This window comes from Leuciscus leuciscus, assembly GCF_965113295.1.
Source record: "Leuciscus leuciscus genome assembly, chromosome: 17".
Taxonomy (NCBI): domain Eukaryota; kingdom Metazoa; phylum Chordata; class Actinopteri; order Cypriniformes; family Leuciscidae; genus Leuciscus; species Leuciscus leuciscus.
In genome coordinates this window covers 2772446-2786866 of record NC_138741.1, presented here as the reverse complement: position 1 = coordinate 2786866, position 14421 = coordinate 2772446, and the positions used below count along the sequence as shown (strand labels likewise).

At 37.1% G+C, this 14421-nt stretch overlaps 1 protein-coding gene across 6 annotated transcripts in view; it reads right to left on the bottom strand.

Annotated features, from left to right (window-relative positions):
- Positions 1-1208: 1208 nt before the first annotated feature.
- The window catches only part of cep170ba (centrosomal protein 170Ba), a 40115-nt gene continuing 26902 nt past the window's right edge, over positions 1209-14421 (bottom strand). For 4 of the 6 annotated variants that reach the window (XM_082143704.1, XM_082143701.1, XM_082143699.1 and 1 more), the window contains 10 exons: positions 13797-13935; positions 9701-11113; positions 8280-8514; positions 7001-7069; positions 5911-6037; positions 4180-4272; positions 4009-4097; positions 3791-3884; positions 2698-2749; positions 1209-1812 (listed from right to left, as the gene is read on the bottom strand). In XM_082143704.1, the coding sequence (XP_081999830.1) occupies positions 1631-1812; positions 2698-2749; positions 3791-3884; positions 4009-4097; positions 4180-4272; positions 5911-6037; positions 7001-7069; positions 8280-8514; positions 9701-11113; positions 13797-13935 (2493 nt within the window). In that variant the 3' untranslated portion in view covers positions 1209-1630. The remainder of the gene's footprint in view (positions 1813-2697; positions 2750-3790; positions 3885-4008; positions 4098-4179; positions 4273-5910; positions 6038-7000; positions 7070-8279; positions 8515-9700; positions 11114-13796; positions 13936-14421) is intronic. The other 2 variants (XM_082143703.1, XM_082143702.1) reach the window with 2 other exon arrangements.

The window sequence follows — 14421 nt, the reverse complement described above, 5'->3', positions numbered from 1 at the left end:
TTATTTCTCAGAATTGTGAGATATAAAGTCAGAATTGTGAGATATAAAGTCAGAATTGTGTGAAATAAAGTCAGAATTGCGAGATATAAAGTCAGAATTGTGTGAAATAAAGTCAAAATTGCGAGATATAAAGTCAGAATTGTGTGATATAAAGTCAGAATTGCGAGATATAAAGTCAGAATTGCGAGATATAAAGTCAGAATTGTGTGATATAAAGTCAGAATTGCGAGATATAAAGTCAGAATTGCGAGATATAAAGTCAGAATTGCGAGATATAAAGTCAGAATTGCGAGATATAAAGTCAGAATTGTGTGATATAAAGTCAGAATTGCGAGATATAAAGTCAGAATTGCGAGATATAAAGTCAGAATTGTGTGATATAAAGTCAGAATTGCGAGATATAAAGTCAGAATTGCGAGATATAAAGTCAGAATTGCGAGATATAAAGTCAGAATTGCGTGAAATAAAGTCGCTATTGCGAGATATAAAGTCAGAATTGCGAGATATAAAGTCAGAATTGTGTGAAATAAAGTCAGAATTGCGAGATATAAAGTCAGAATTGTGTGATATAAAGTCAGAATTGCGAGATATAAAGTCAGAATTGCGAGATATAAAGTCAGAATTGCGTGAAATAAAGTCGCTATTGCGAGATATAAAGTCAGAATTGCGAGATATAAAGTCAGAATTGTGTTATAAAGTCAGAATTGCGAGATATAAAGTCAGAATTGCGTGAAATAAAGTCGCTATTGCGAGATATAAAGTCAGAATTGCGTGAAATAAAGTCGCTATTGCGTCTTATAAAGTCAGAATTCAGACTTTTTTTCTCGCAATTGCGACTTTATAACACATAATTGCAAGTTTATATCTCGCAATTCTGACATCTTTTCTCAGAATTGTGAGATATAAACTCACAATTGTGAGATATAAAGTACAATTCTAAGGAAAAAAAGACGGACTTTTTTTTATTATCTCAGAATAGTTTATATCTTTATTTCTCGCAATTGCGACTATTTCTCAAAATTGCGACTATATCTCGCAATTGCGACTTCATATCTCGCAATTCTGAGAAAAAAAGTCAGAATTGTGAGATAAAAAGTCGCAATTATTATTATTTATTATTCAGTGGCAGAAACAAGCTTCCATAGATATCAGACTAAAATCAGAAAAACAAAAACCTCCATGGAAATAATCACAAAAGAACAAAACAGTTACATCTGAATTCTTTAATGATCTTTAACATACAAATACCCTGTCCGACAGAGACAAAAAGAGATTTAAATAATCACGTAAATTACTTGTCCTTATATTTCCATAACAACCATAAAAAAAAAAAAAACACAAAAATCATTAACAGTGTATTTACAGTTATTACAAAATCTTTGTGGATTCTCAATCATTGCGTTATGAATGCCACAAGCTGCTGAAATTGGTTTGGAGCAAATATAAATGTGCAAATATTTGTTAAACGTATCATAATTCTCTCAAATGCCTGAGATTTTATCATCATGAGGAGCTCGTGCCAAACCAGCGATCGGTCCGGACGTGTTTGATTCTGAACAGCCTACAGAGATTTAGACTCGAGCAGAAATCATCAGCAAAGTGACGAGTGATGATCCACACGCAGGGATGGTCATACCAGCGCCCCTTCCCGGTCTGAGCTTCTGAACGTGCGTCGGGTGTTCGGTGTCGGTCCTCCTCCTCGCTGTGCCGATCTCGAGTCCCGGGATGAGGCTCTGGAACTGCGAACCCCAGCCGAAGAAAACGTCCTGCTGAGATCCGGGTTTCCTCGTGGATCTATGATGGTGTTGATGACTGAAGGAGACACGAGCGAGTTAGCTCTCCATCTCAAGCTCATTTCAGGAGTAATGCGAAACATTTTATGAAACAAAATGGAGAATAGCAAGAGGTAGTCTCATGATGTTAAGTGTACTGCACGTGTTAAGTGTATTATTTACATTGCAATACCCATAAATGAAAACATAACTTAATTTATTAATAATTCTTTACATTTTTTATTTGTGATTTACATTTACAACTGTACTTCGGTGTCTTTGCGGGGACACCGCCTTCACCTGCCATGTCTATCGGCTCGCTTTCGGGTTAAACTTTCCGCGACTGCGCAGCTGGGTGATAGGTTGCCAGGTTGAGGTGACAAACGGGTTGAGATTGTATATGGTGTGTGTGAATATAATGCATTTAATACAAGATCTGGCAACTGGTCAACATTAGACAAACATATTGGTCTGATTATTCATAAAGGAGTTTGGGCCATGCAAATTACGGGAGTTTCCCGGGAGAAATGACAAACCGGGAGGGGTCCGGGAGATAGGGCTAAAAAAAAAAAAACGGGAGAAACCCGGGAAAAACGGGAGTGTTGACAGGTATGATTGGAACCTGTTTTAAAGTTTGCGTTCTCGAGCACCAAACACCATTATCGTGCAAATGGGCCAGAACACAGTCAAAGTTTCTGTTTCCAGTTAAAACGGTGTTGTGTAAGTTAATAACTAATGATCTTTGATGGAAATGAATCAATCAAAAACTAACTTTAGCTGGATAACTTTATTCTAGAGCTGCTGTAAAGCCAGAACAATCTGTTACTGTAATCTCCTATTATCACAGTAAAGCTGCTGTGAAACACTCTATATTGTGTAAGCACTGTATAACTGAAGATGAAGAGGAGAAAGAGCATCGACTGACCTTCCAGCTGCTTCTGGACTCTCCTCAGCTCTTTGAGAATTGATGCAATTTCCTACAAGACGAGCGAGGAGAGAAAGATTCAAGAGCAATGACACATTACAAACAACTATTCAGCATTACAAACTTTACAATAAGGTTTCATTACTTAACATGAACTTGCAATGAACAATACGTCAACAGCATTTATTAATGTTAATCTCAACATTTACTAATACGTTTTTAAGAACAAATGTCATAATCTGCACTGTGAACTAACATGAACATTTTACATATCACTTACAATAGTAAATAAATGCTGCAAAAAATATATTTCTCATTGTTAGTTAATTCATTAACTAATGCTAACAAATGTGACCTTATTGTAAAGTGTTACCAAACACTTAAGATATAAACCAGATTCATTATTGTTAACTAAAAAAAAAAAAAAAATTTCATTACTTGAAAGAAAAAAAAGTTTTATTAAATATTATTTTTTTAAATACATAACTATCATTTTTTAATATAAAAACCTATTTTCAGCATTTCTGATTTGTTTAGTTAAACTTGAAGAGCTATAAAACTAATGCTGAAATACTTATTTTTATAAAAACCATATGGACAGAGATATAAATAGTTTTTTAATTTATTTATTTTTCAAATAAAATAAATAAACAATGTTATAGGTTTTTATATTTAAAAATTATTTTATTTCAGGCAGTATTTCTCATTTTGGTTTAGTTAAAGTACTAAAATAATAAAACTAACGCTGAAATATATTTTTTTAATAAAAACCACATGGACAGATTTTTTATTTAAAAAAATCCCAATAAAAACAGAGCAAAATTACTACAATTTAACAATTAAAAGGAAAACTGAAAATAAAATAAACTAATTTGGAATATTAATAAAACCTATGAAATGTATATCATCAATGATCCTAAAATATGAACATAATTTACCGCTTCCCAGGTCTAATATACTCCCTGAATTAAAAAATAAATAAAATATATGAAAAAGTTATTATTTATTAGTTCATTCAACATTACATTTGGTTCAGTGAAGTTCAGACTGTACTTGGTAACATTTAATCATGGAAAGACAAAGAGAGACTCGCCTTGTTGGATGTTTTCAGCGGTGGAGGATCATCAGCTGCATTGATTTTCGCCTCCATTTCACTCAGAACATCCATCTTATGATGAAACAAAACCCTGAAAACATATGACAATATGTGAAAATGAAAAAATAAGCCTTTAAATAGCCACAAGAAAATATAAAAACAGGGTAAAACATAGTACATAAACACATATCTTGTGAAAAGCAAACCCTTCTCACTTGATTTTCTCGGTCAGTTGTTCAGTGTTCTCACGGATGGCCAGAGACAGCTGGGACACGGGATTCAGCATCAGGTCGTTCAGCGTAACCTGACAGGAGAAGAACGAGGTTTACAGCTTTACTGACAGGAGTTCGTGAACAACCCCGTCACCTGAAGAGAAGCACTGATACCTCGTCTGGCCCCTCGGACTCGTCACACACCGGCGCTGCTCCTGGAGACTCCTTCTGGGAACTCACACTGGCTTCGGGAATCTGGAGCCGCAACTGAAAGAGCATGACACAGCGTAGTGATGTGTGAATGTGGATAATACACGAGACGGCCTTCATTAGAGAGAGAAACCTTACAGTACTTCAGATTCAGAGTGTTTTATTTAGTGCCATGTCAGCATTCAAAGCTATTTTCATGGCAAAAATTCAATTACAAGAATACAAATATCATATACACTACCGGTCAAAAGTTTGGGGTCAGTAAGATTTTTAATGTTTTTGAAAGAAGTCTCTTCTGCTCACCAAGGCTGCATTTATTTGATTAAAAATACAAACAAAAACAGTAATATTGTGAAATATCATGACAATTTAAATCAGCTGTTTTCTACAGTGAAGTGTAATTTATTCCTGTGATCAAAGATGAATGTTCAGCATCATTACTCCAGTCTTCAGTGTCACATGATCCTTCACAAATCATTCTAATATGAGGATTTGATGCTCAAGAAACATTCATTATTATTATCAATGTTGAAAACAGTTTTTTACATTTTTATTTCATGATGCTTTGATGAATAGAAAGTTCAAAAGAACAGCATTTATCTGAAATCTAAAGCTTTTGTAACATTAAACACGACCGTTCAAAAGTTTGGGGTCAGTAAGAATTATAATTTTATTTTTGGGGGAAATAAATAAAATAAATCAATACTTTTATTCATCAAGGATGACTTAAACTGATCAAAAGTTACAGTAAAGACATTCATAATGTTAGAAAATATTCTATTTTAAATAAATGCTGTTCTTTTGAACTTTTTATTCAAAGAATTTTGAAAAATTGTACACAACATTGAAAATAATAATGAATGTTTCTTGAGCATCAAATCATCATATTAGAATGATTTGTGAAGGATCATGTGACACTGAAGACTGGAGTAATGATGCTGAACATTCAGCTTTAATCACAGGAATAAATTACACTTTACTATATATTCACATAGAAAACAGTCATTTTAAATGGTCATATTTCACAATATTACTGTTTTTTTTATTTTTGTTTTTTATCAAATAAATGCAGCCTTGGTGAGCAGAAGAGACTTCTTTTAAAAACATTAAAAAAATCTTACTGACCCAAAACTTTTGAACGGTAGTGTAAATACAATAAAAGCCAATCAGACAAAAACAGCAAGTCATATTATTATACAAGATTTTTTAAATTAACATATGATAAAAAAAAAAAAAGTCCCAAACCTTAATATAATCTCGTACATAAAACACAAGCAAACATCAGCTGTTATAGATGTATACGATACGTTTGTAACTATACACAACCAATCCAAAGTTTGAGGTCAAATATGATTTTTGAAAGCGAGTATTTTTATTCAGCAAGGATGCATTAAATTGATTTTTAAAAAAGAACTTTCAATTCATCAAAGAATCCTAAAAAAAACACATTTATAATGGTTTTCAACATTGATAACAATCATAAATGTTTCTAGAGCATCAAATCATCATATTAGAATGATTTGTGAAGGATCATGTGACACTGAAGACTGGAGTAATGATGCTGAACATTCAGCTTTGATCACAGGAATAAATTACACTTTACTATATATATTCACATTGAAAACAACTGTTCTAAAATCATAATAATATTTCGTTATTTCTGTATTTTTGATCAGATAAGCGCAGGAACAGTACCTCCTCGTGGGCAGATACGGCGGGTCCCATCTTGTCTGTAGAAACACTCGGAGCTTCTGTATCTCCAGCAACATCATGAATCTCTTGGGCCAGAATAGCCAAATCTTTGGCCAGGTCTTGACTCAATCTAGCAAAGAACATGCATTAAATTTACATTTTTAGAGAGGCAATTTGACATCAAAACAGTTATTTAAAAAAAGTATGCAGTAGTACAGGTAATGTTTTTATTTATTTCTTTTTTTGGAATTAAAGGATTAGTTCACCTCAAAATGAAAATGTCCTGATAGTTTACTCACCCCAATGCCATCCAAGATGTCCATGTCTTTCTTTCTTCAGTGGAAAAGAAATTAATATTTTGAGGAAAACATTTCAGGATTTGTCTCCACACAATGGACTTCAATGCAGTTTCACTGGGCTCTGAAGTGTTTCATAGTGCTCTGCACGATCCCAGTCGAGAAATAAGGGTCTTATCAAGCGACGATCGGTCATTTTCGATTTAAAAAAAAAAGATATACCTTTTAACCACGGTTGTTCGTCTTGTGCTGCTCTGTGACGCGGTACACAGACATATAACTTAGAGGACGTGACTCGTGACCTTTCCAACGTGATGACGCAATACGTGGCGTGTCGCAGACCAGCACAAGACGAACAATTGTGATTAAAAATAATATAAATCTTTTTTTTTTTTTTTTTAAATCACTGATCGTTTCACCAGATAAGACCTTATTCCTCGACTGGGATCGTGCAGAGCCCTATGAAACACTTCAGAGACTTTTAAACTGCATTGATTTGAACTTCAACATTCTGGTTGCCATTGAAGTCCATTGTGTGGAGAAAAATCCTGAAATGTTTTCCTCAAAATGTTCATTATTTTCCACTGAAGAAATAAAGACATGGACATCTTGGATGGCATTGGGGAGAGTAAATTATCAGGAAATTTTCATTTTGAGGTGAACTAATCCTTTAAGTGCATAATTTGAATTCACACATAATCTGAATTCACACTATAAGTCATTTTTCAAAGATGTAACGTGTGTAATTATGTAACTTATTTACTGACAAATACAACTGGAATGCATGAAGAATTTACCTAGGTCTACCCTTATGATGATTCCCATTGTAATGAACGACATCTACACTGGGTACAGTCAATGCATGTCTAAGTCAGGGGAAAACCAAACCAAAACACACACACATTCAAGCTCAGCATGGCACTACAGCTCTGAAAACTCAACGTGAGATTTAAGTCAATCAAAATGTGGTTTAAACATTCTCCAACTATTATTAAAACAGAGGGATTGTGAATTGTAGATATTCAGGTGTTTACCCTTCTAATAGTCATTTTAAATTTTAGTAATCAAAAACCATGTCTAATTAAATAATCATGAGATGTATACAATTTAACAACAATTTATTAAAAGTTTAAAGTCCCCCTGTGGTGAAAATCACGCTTTTAAATGTTGTTTATATGTCTATAGTGTTTTAATAAGACAAAGCATGTGTAAATTCATAAGTCGACAGCATTGCTGAGTATTTTCTCCTTAAAACTGCAGTGAACCAAAGACAGTCTCAAAAACACGCTTTGAAATCGCTGGTGTTTCTGACGTCACAAACTACCTTGTAACCAATCATGTCACGTGTGGGCGGGGTTTAGCATATCATTAACAGTGAACTAGCAGGGGAGTCTTCGAGAGACATCAGGTTATCCCGGTATACGGACCAATGGTAGTTCGAAGGCGTTTACGAGCCGGAGTGAAGCGGTTTCGAATTACGGAAACAAACTTCGTTTTGGCCTGATTTTGTTCAAAATGACCTCACACCAGTTTGTTCGCTGATTTGTAGCTCAAACAGTAGAGCGTTGGCACTTGCAACGCCAAGGTCATGGGTTTGATTCCCAGGGAAAGCAAGAACTAATAACAATGTAAATGTGTACCTTGAAATGCAATGCAAGTCGCTTTGGATAAAAGCGTCTGCCAAATGCATAAATGTAAATGTAAAATGATTTTGCTTGAAGTATATCAGGGCTTTAAGTGTACAGCCCTACTTTCGATTTATTCATCCAAAATTAGCCAAATTTCATTTTTATGATTTATGAGTTTATTTATATAGGGCCAGTAAAAAAAAAAAAACACATGATTCCAGTCGAAAACTGTGGTGTTAAATGGTGTAATATTTGTGAATTTGATTATGTAGCTACTTATCCATTTTCTTCCGATTGCCTTCAAGATTACTCTCTGGTGCCGCGAGACTCCGCCCACTCGATGTTCTGATTGGCTGTGGGTTTTGATTGATTTCTATGCATCGCGTCTGGTTAGGACACGGTGTAACGCGACCTCTGATAGGGCCCTATATGTTCAATCCTTCCTCACCTTGCAATCTCGGCGCTATGAGATGTCCAGCTCTGGAAGGCGTCGCTCTCGTGTCCTTCCCCCTCGGAGTCTCTGCAACGGGGTACGGCTCGCACCGGACCTGCTGGATGGAGACTGGGGTTCTGCTGGGCCCCTGAATGATGGGAGCGTTTGTGTTTAGGGGTGCTAAGGTTAGACTCGTACTCATCCTCTGAGGTGGAGGCGTAGTCTGAACCCTTCTGACGCCTCCTGGAGCCTTGGCCCAGGGAATTGGGAATGGGGAGCGTTTGGTACACCAAGTCATCAGAGGATGGGATAGAAACCAAAATAAAAAAGCAGACGTAGAAAAAAGACAGAATAAGACACCCGAAAAACCAACAACCAATTGCCCAAATGGACTCTAGATTGTTAATCCCATCAGGAAAAAAAATGACAACAAATGACCTTGATTTTCACAATATACCGGTTAAGTTTTTAGTATGGTTATCTAGTTGTCTCCAAATTAAAAAATTAGTATTATTGGAGACTTGTTAGTTAAAGGCGGTCATTAGCCCAATTGTGCGATACAACAAATGCGCACAAATCAAGTCAATGATCGCTGGAAGAGTCATTCAGGGAAAAGTGAAAGAATTTCACATCAGAAAAGTCTTGTACTTTAGTTTTTTTTGGAAGCTCATCACTCTGATAAATGAATGCACAGCCAAGGATTTTATGGTACTAAATTATATTAACGCTGTATTTATAATTAATTTATTCACTTTTTGAGCATAGACCTGAAAATTTAATTTCCAATTTAAACCGTCTTAAATCTTGAATGCTTTAGAGCACTGACTTAAGTTTGATCTCTTTTCAAAGACGACACTTGGCAGATTATTGCTGAATTGAAAAAAGTTTTAAAAAGTGAACTTAAAAAAATAATAAATAAAAAAAGTTACCGAATTTTACGTTTATTGTTATGAAAAATGTGCAAAAATACTTTACATTTTTATATTAAATATATATTTTCAAAATCATGTTACTCTAAAACTAAGAAAACCAAAGCCATAAATCTAAAAATGTGTGCAAAATTTGAGTCTGATATCTCCCAAAAAAATTATCTTTCAGTGAGATTTAGTTTGGCCGCAGTACCAAAAGTTCCCACTAGATGAAATTCGTTAATTTACAATGCGCTCATTTTTAACCACGAGGAGCACAAGTGTGACTATTTTTTTCAGGACCATTTAACCTTTTCGAATCATCCATGTTTTTTTTGTGTGTGTGTTCAAATGGCAAGTACCAAAACCTTTACCAATTTTGTACCATTCCGATGAAGAAAAAGACAAATGTGTAAAATTTTAGAGCACCAGAGGGTTAATAACGTTTACCTTGCATTGACCAATGTTTAGGCAAATCTTTGAATGAAATAAGCAAACACAGAAGCCATTCTGAAGCATGATACTCACTAGCAGTGCTGCTGGCGTATTTGGCACTGCTCGAGCGTCCGCGAACGATCGGCTGCCTGTTCATGGCGTTCGAAACCTTCCTTAGAAGAGCCTTGGGATCCGGCACTGACGCTTTCCTCACGGAGCTTCCCGACTCCGTGCTTTGGTTTGAAAATCCTGTTCGGCCTGCGGAAGACTCCGTGTCACTGGGAGTGTTAAAAGAGCCAGTTCTTTTCCTAGGCAAAGCTAAAATGTCCAATCGAGAGAGTTTCTTGCTTTCCTGAGCACTTCGGGTGTTCCCCGAGGGATTGACGTCGGAGTTCTGAGACGTTCGGTCGGTTTCGGTGCCTTCGTTGTCGGAGGCGTCGCCCAAGCGGGAACGGCGAAGCATCGAAGCTCTCGTGGCTCTCGGAGCGGAGAGGCTATTGGAACGGGCTAGAGTTTGTTGCACCGTACCTTTGGATTTGCTCGTACCTTCCTTCTGGAGAGGAATGGTGTACTTTTTGTAAGGTAGGGAATTCGATTCCTGGTCGGAAACGACGTCACGTCTTGCGGCGGGATTTTGATGTTCTGGCGCAAAGTCGTGAGAACTAAGATTTCGACGGCGCTGAAAACTCTTGCCATCGCTGTCCTTTATCCCGGACGATGGATCATCGGAAGTCTTAGGTTCTCTTGAATACTGTCCGGTACCTTTTAAAAGTCCTCTGAGGACAACGGGCTTCTTAGGAACAGAAACCAAAGCGTTTTTGCCACTGATTGTACTGGAAGTGTCCGATTCTTCCGAGAACGAGTCCTCCAGATGGGAGCGACCGTTGTTTTCTTGCTGTTCCAGAATCTTGGCTTCCAGAGAAGCTAAAACATCCTCAGTGTCTTTGAGGTACGACTGAGTGTCTTGATTGCTTAGACCTTTAAAAGCATCTTTGCCGAAGGGTTGACTAGATATCTGAGGCAATCTGGACAACTGGATGTCATCGCTAGCCCTTACTTTGGTGTAACTTTCTTGTCTGACAATAGACACTGAACTGTCCGTACCAAGAGAGTCGTCCTTGCTTGGGTGATCAGTGTTGGATGGCTTGGTAAGTGTCCCATGTGGTCGCGTTAAAGTAGCGGTGGAGAATTTGGGAGGTGTCTCTTCTTGATTGGGTTGCGTATTTGAAGACCGGTTCCACGTCTTGTAAGTTGCGTCAAGAGTCGTCCTGCTTTGCTCGACCACTGATCCATCATCGGACTTGCTGGCATCACTCAAGCTGTCTGGTTCCAGATCATCTTGGACACTTAGTTTCTGTGGATCCCACTTTTGCTTCTGGACTTGCGAACTCTTCTCCAAACCGGACAGGTACGAGTCAGGCTGGATGTGTATTGCGGGCGGTGGCGTCTCGATCTTCTCCTTCAAAGGAACCGGAGGCAGAACTCGTCTTGATCTGCTGCCATGACCTGTTTCCGAGGAGTTAGAAATTCGGTTAAGCATTACTTGGTGGATGATCCTTTCACCAGATTAAAGACATAATTAATAGGAAAAATGAAATAAGCTAGCAAAGTAGGGCTGCACGATTTATAGTTTTTCATGTGATTTGCGGATTAAAGTTTTACCGTCATAGAGTGAAAGAATCATTTACATGCGTTTTTAAGTCGCACACACACTGTTTTCTGTGCACACACACAGATCCGCGCAGACAGCACGTGAACCTTCAGTTCTCTTTCTTTTGAGCTTTTAAGCGTTAGTTCACCCCAAAATTAAAATGACCCCATGATTTACTCACCCTCAAGTCATCCTAGGTGTATATGACATTCTTCGGTTACACTTTATTTTAAGGTGTCATTGTTACAGTGTAATTATACTGAGTAATATTAAGCAACTACATGTACTTACTATAGGGTTAGGGTAGGATTAGGATTTGGTTGAGGGTGAGTTGCATGTAATTATGCATAATTTACTGTTATTACTATGGTAAGTAAGTGTAACATATGTAACAAGGACACTGTAAAATAAAGTGTTACCCTTTCTTCTTTCAGACGAATACAATCGGAGTTATATATAAAAAAAAAAGTCCTGGCTCTTCCAAGCTTTATAATGGTAATCCGGCAGACGACCGTACACATCCTACGCAAGTTGACTTACGCCACAAGAGTAACCAGTGACGCATGTATGACGTAGATGCAGGAGAATCGTAAGCCTAGACGCCTCTCACGGTTCAAACAAACAGGGCTGGGCAACAAACTCAAGCTCCTCCGACATTTCTCTTTAAAAATTGTCGTTTTAGACGTCTAATTCGTGACTGGTGTTTTGTTTTGCTCTTTCCTCTGCTCTTCCGTGTTCGTCATTGCGTTGTGCGTCGGGTCAGGGGTTAGTCTTCCGTCTGCCGGAAGCTAGTTATTTTAGTCACTTAAGTTTTAAATATGGATATTTCTCTTACACGAACACATCGATTCACTTTAGGAGGCCTTTATTAACCCCCGCAGAGCCGTTTGGATTACTTTTTACATTTTACATTTATTCATTTAGCTGACGCTTTTATACAAAGCGACTTACAATTGCTATATATGTCAGAGGTCGCACGCCTCTGGAGCAACTAGGGGTTAAGTGTCTTGCTCAGGGACACATTGGTGTCTCACAGTGGATTCGAACCCGGGTCTCTCACACCAAAGGCATGTGTCTTATCCATTGCGCCACTACCACCCCTATATGATGGAGGGATGCACTTTGATGGACTTCAAAACATAAACAGCCGGTTTATGCCATTATAAAGCTTGGAGGAGACAGGACATTTTTATTTTTTATATATAACTCTGATTGTATTCGTCTGAAAGAAGATAGTAATTTACACCTAGGATGACTTGAGGGCAAGTCATCGGGTAATTGACATTTTTGGGTGAACTAACCCTTTAACGGACACGTGCACGCAAAATGAATTCAAAATGCCGTCTCGGTGAGTATCCTCATAAACACAGTCGGTTATACATGTTGTAAACAATTGAGAAAGAAAACGGATGCGTGTCATTTATATTAGGTCCATGCATTTGTCTTAAAGGGACAGCAGCCTAATATATCCGCCGCTGTTTGTGTCACCAATGGTGATCAAACAACAAAAGAGAAAGAGAAAACTACTTTTGTAGCTTTAACAAAGATTGTATTAAAGCTGCCGTCGGCAAGTCTGGCAGATTGGGTCGATTAGCCAAAATTTTGAATGTTTACAACTCTCATGCCCCTCCCCACTACCAGCGAGCACCCTCCCATCGAGGTCGTGCTCGTCAGTGCGTCACTGTGCGTGTGTACCTGATTTTCTGTGAACGCGTCCGTCTCTTCAGCATCATCAACACCATGGACTCGGAGGTAGGCTGCCCTGGCTAATCTATCCATAGATAGCAATAACCGAGGAATTGGAAGCTTGTTAGTAGATTTTCTCTCCGCCATCACACTTCATGCAATCTCCAGGCGAACTTCAGGCGTGGCGTGTGCATGTGATATTAACGTGCGCGAGTGAGGGGGGATCTGTGGCGTGTGCACGACCTGTGATTGACAGTCAGATCTCACACCCCCCTGCGCTGATTGGACCTGATGAAGCGGGAGCGCTGGATTTTTGCAAAACAAATAACACGCTCCAGGTGGAGTTAGAAGCTCGGGTTTTTTTCTAAAACCACCTTATTTATGTTGTTCTGTCGGATTATAGTGTCGATTACACTGAATATGATCAAAAAAATGTTGCCGACGGCAGCTTTAATTAATTAATTAAATTAAATAAGTTAGTTAGTTAGATTTCATGTATGCAGTGAAGTAATTTTACATTTGATTATTAAATTTCTGTACCTGAAAATGGTTAGCTTTACCTGAAAAACACAAAGCACTGCTTCTTTCAATTGTATCTTTCTTCTATTGTATTTATCTATGCTTGTGATTTGTTTATAATTTTCTATGCAGATGCACCACCCTACAAAATTCCCCAAACAATCCTAGAATTAATAATTATTTTCAATTAGAGCTATGCAAATCATCTGGGGAAATTGTTTTTATATCGCGATATATATAGCCGAAAAATAAAATATCGCAATGCAAGTTTTCTAATATCGTGCAGCCCTATAGCAAAGACAAAAGTGACGAAAGAAAGCAAAGTTTCCAAACCTCCGGTAGAAAGATCAGCCTGTGTCGGGATATCAAACAGTCCTGAAGCAGGACCCGAGTCTGAATAGGTGTCTGCCAAACTGGCCCAGCGGGAAACCCACCGACTGCCTCCAGGTGTTAGTGTCGTCATCGACTGCATCTGCAGAGAAGGGGGAAACCAGCTAATTACACAAAGAACTTATATTACATACATTGCTTTAAAGTGGAATATAAAAAAAGTTGAGATATTTTCACTTTATCTGTAAAATAAGTTTGTTGCACATTTCACATTTGACTTAAATATAAGATAACTCTTGTAGATCTGCCCTGAACTGCTTAGAGAAAATATTGTAATTAAATATTGTAAAAATGTTTATTAAAACCCTTACACTAATAACACTGTCTAGTAAATTATTATTTATTATTATTTTATTTTTCTTTGATTTACACAATAATTTAAGAATGAATTTTTTTGTCTATTTCTTACCTTTCTTTTTTTAAAACTTATTTTATGTAAAAAAAACAAACTTATTTTTTAAAACATTTTATGCATTTAAAATGTTTTTATTATAATTATTGCTGTAAAAAAAAAAAAAAGATATATTAAAATGCAGAATATAAATATTTAACCTTATTCAAGTTCCTT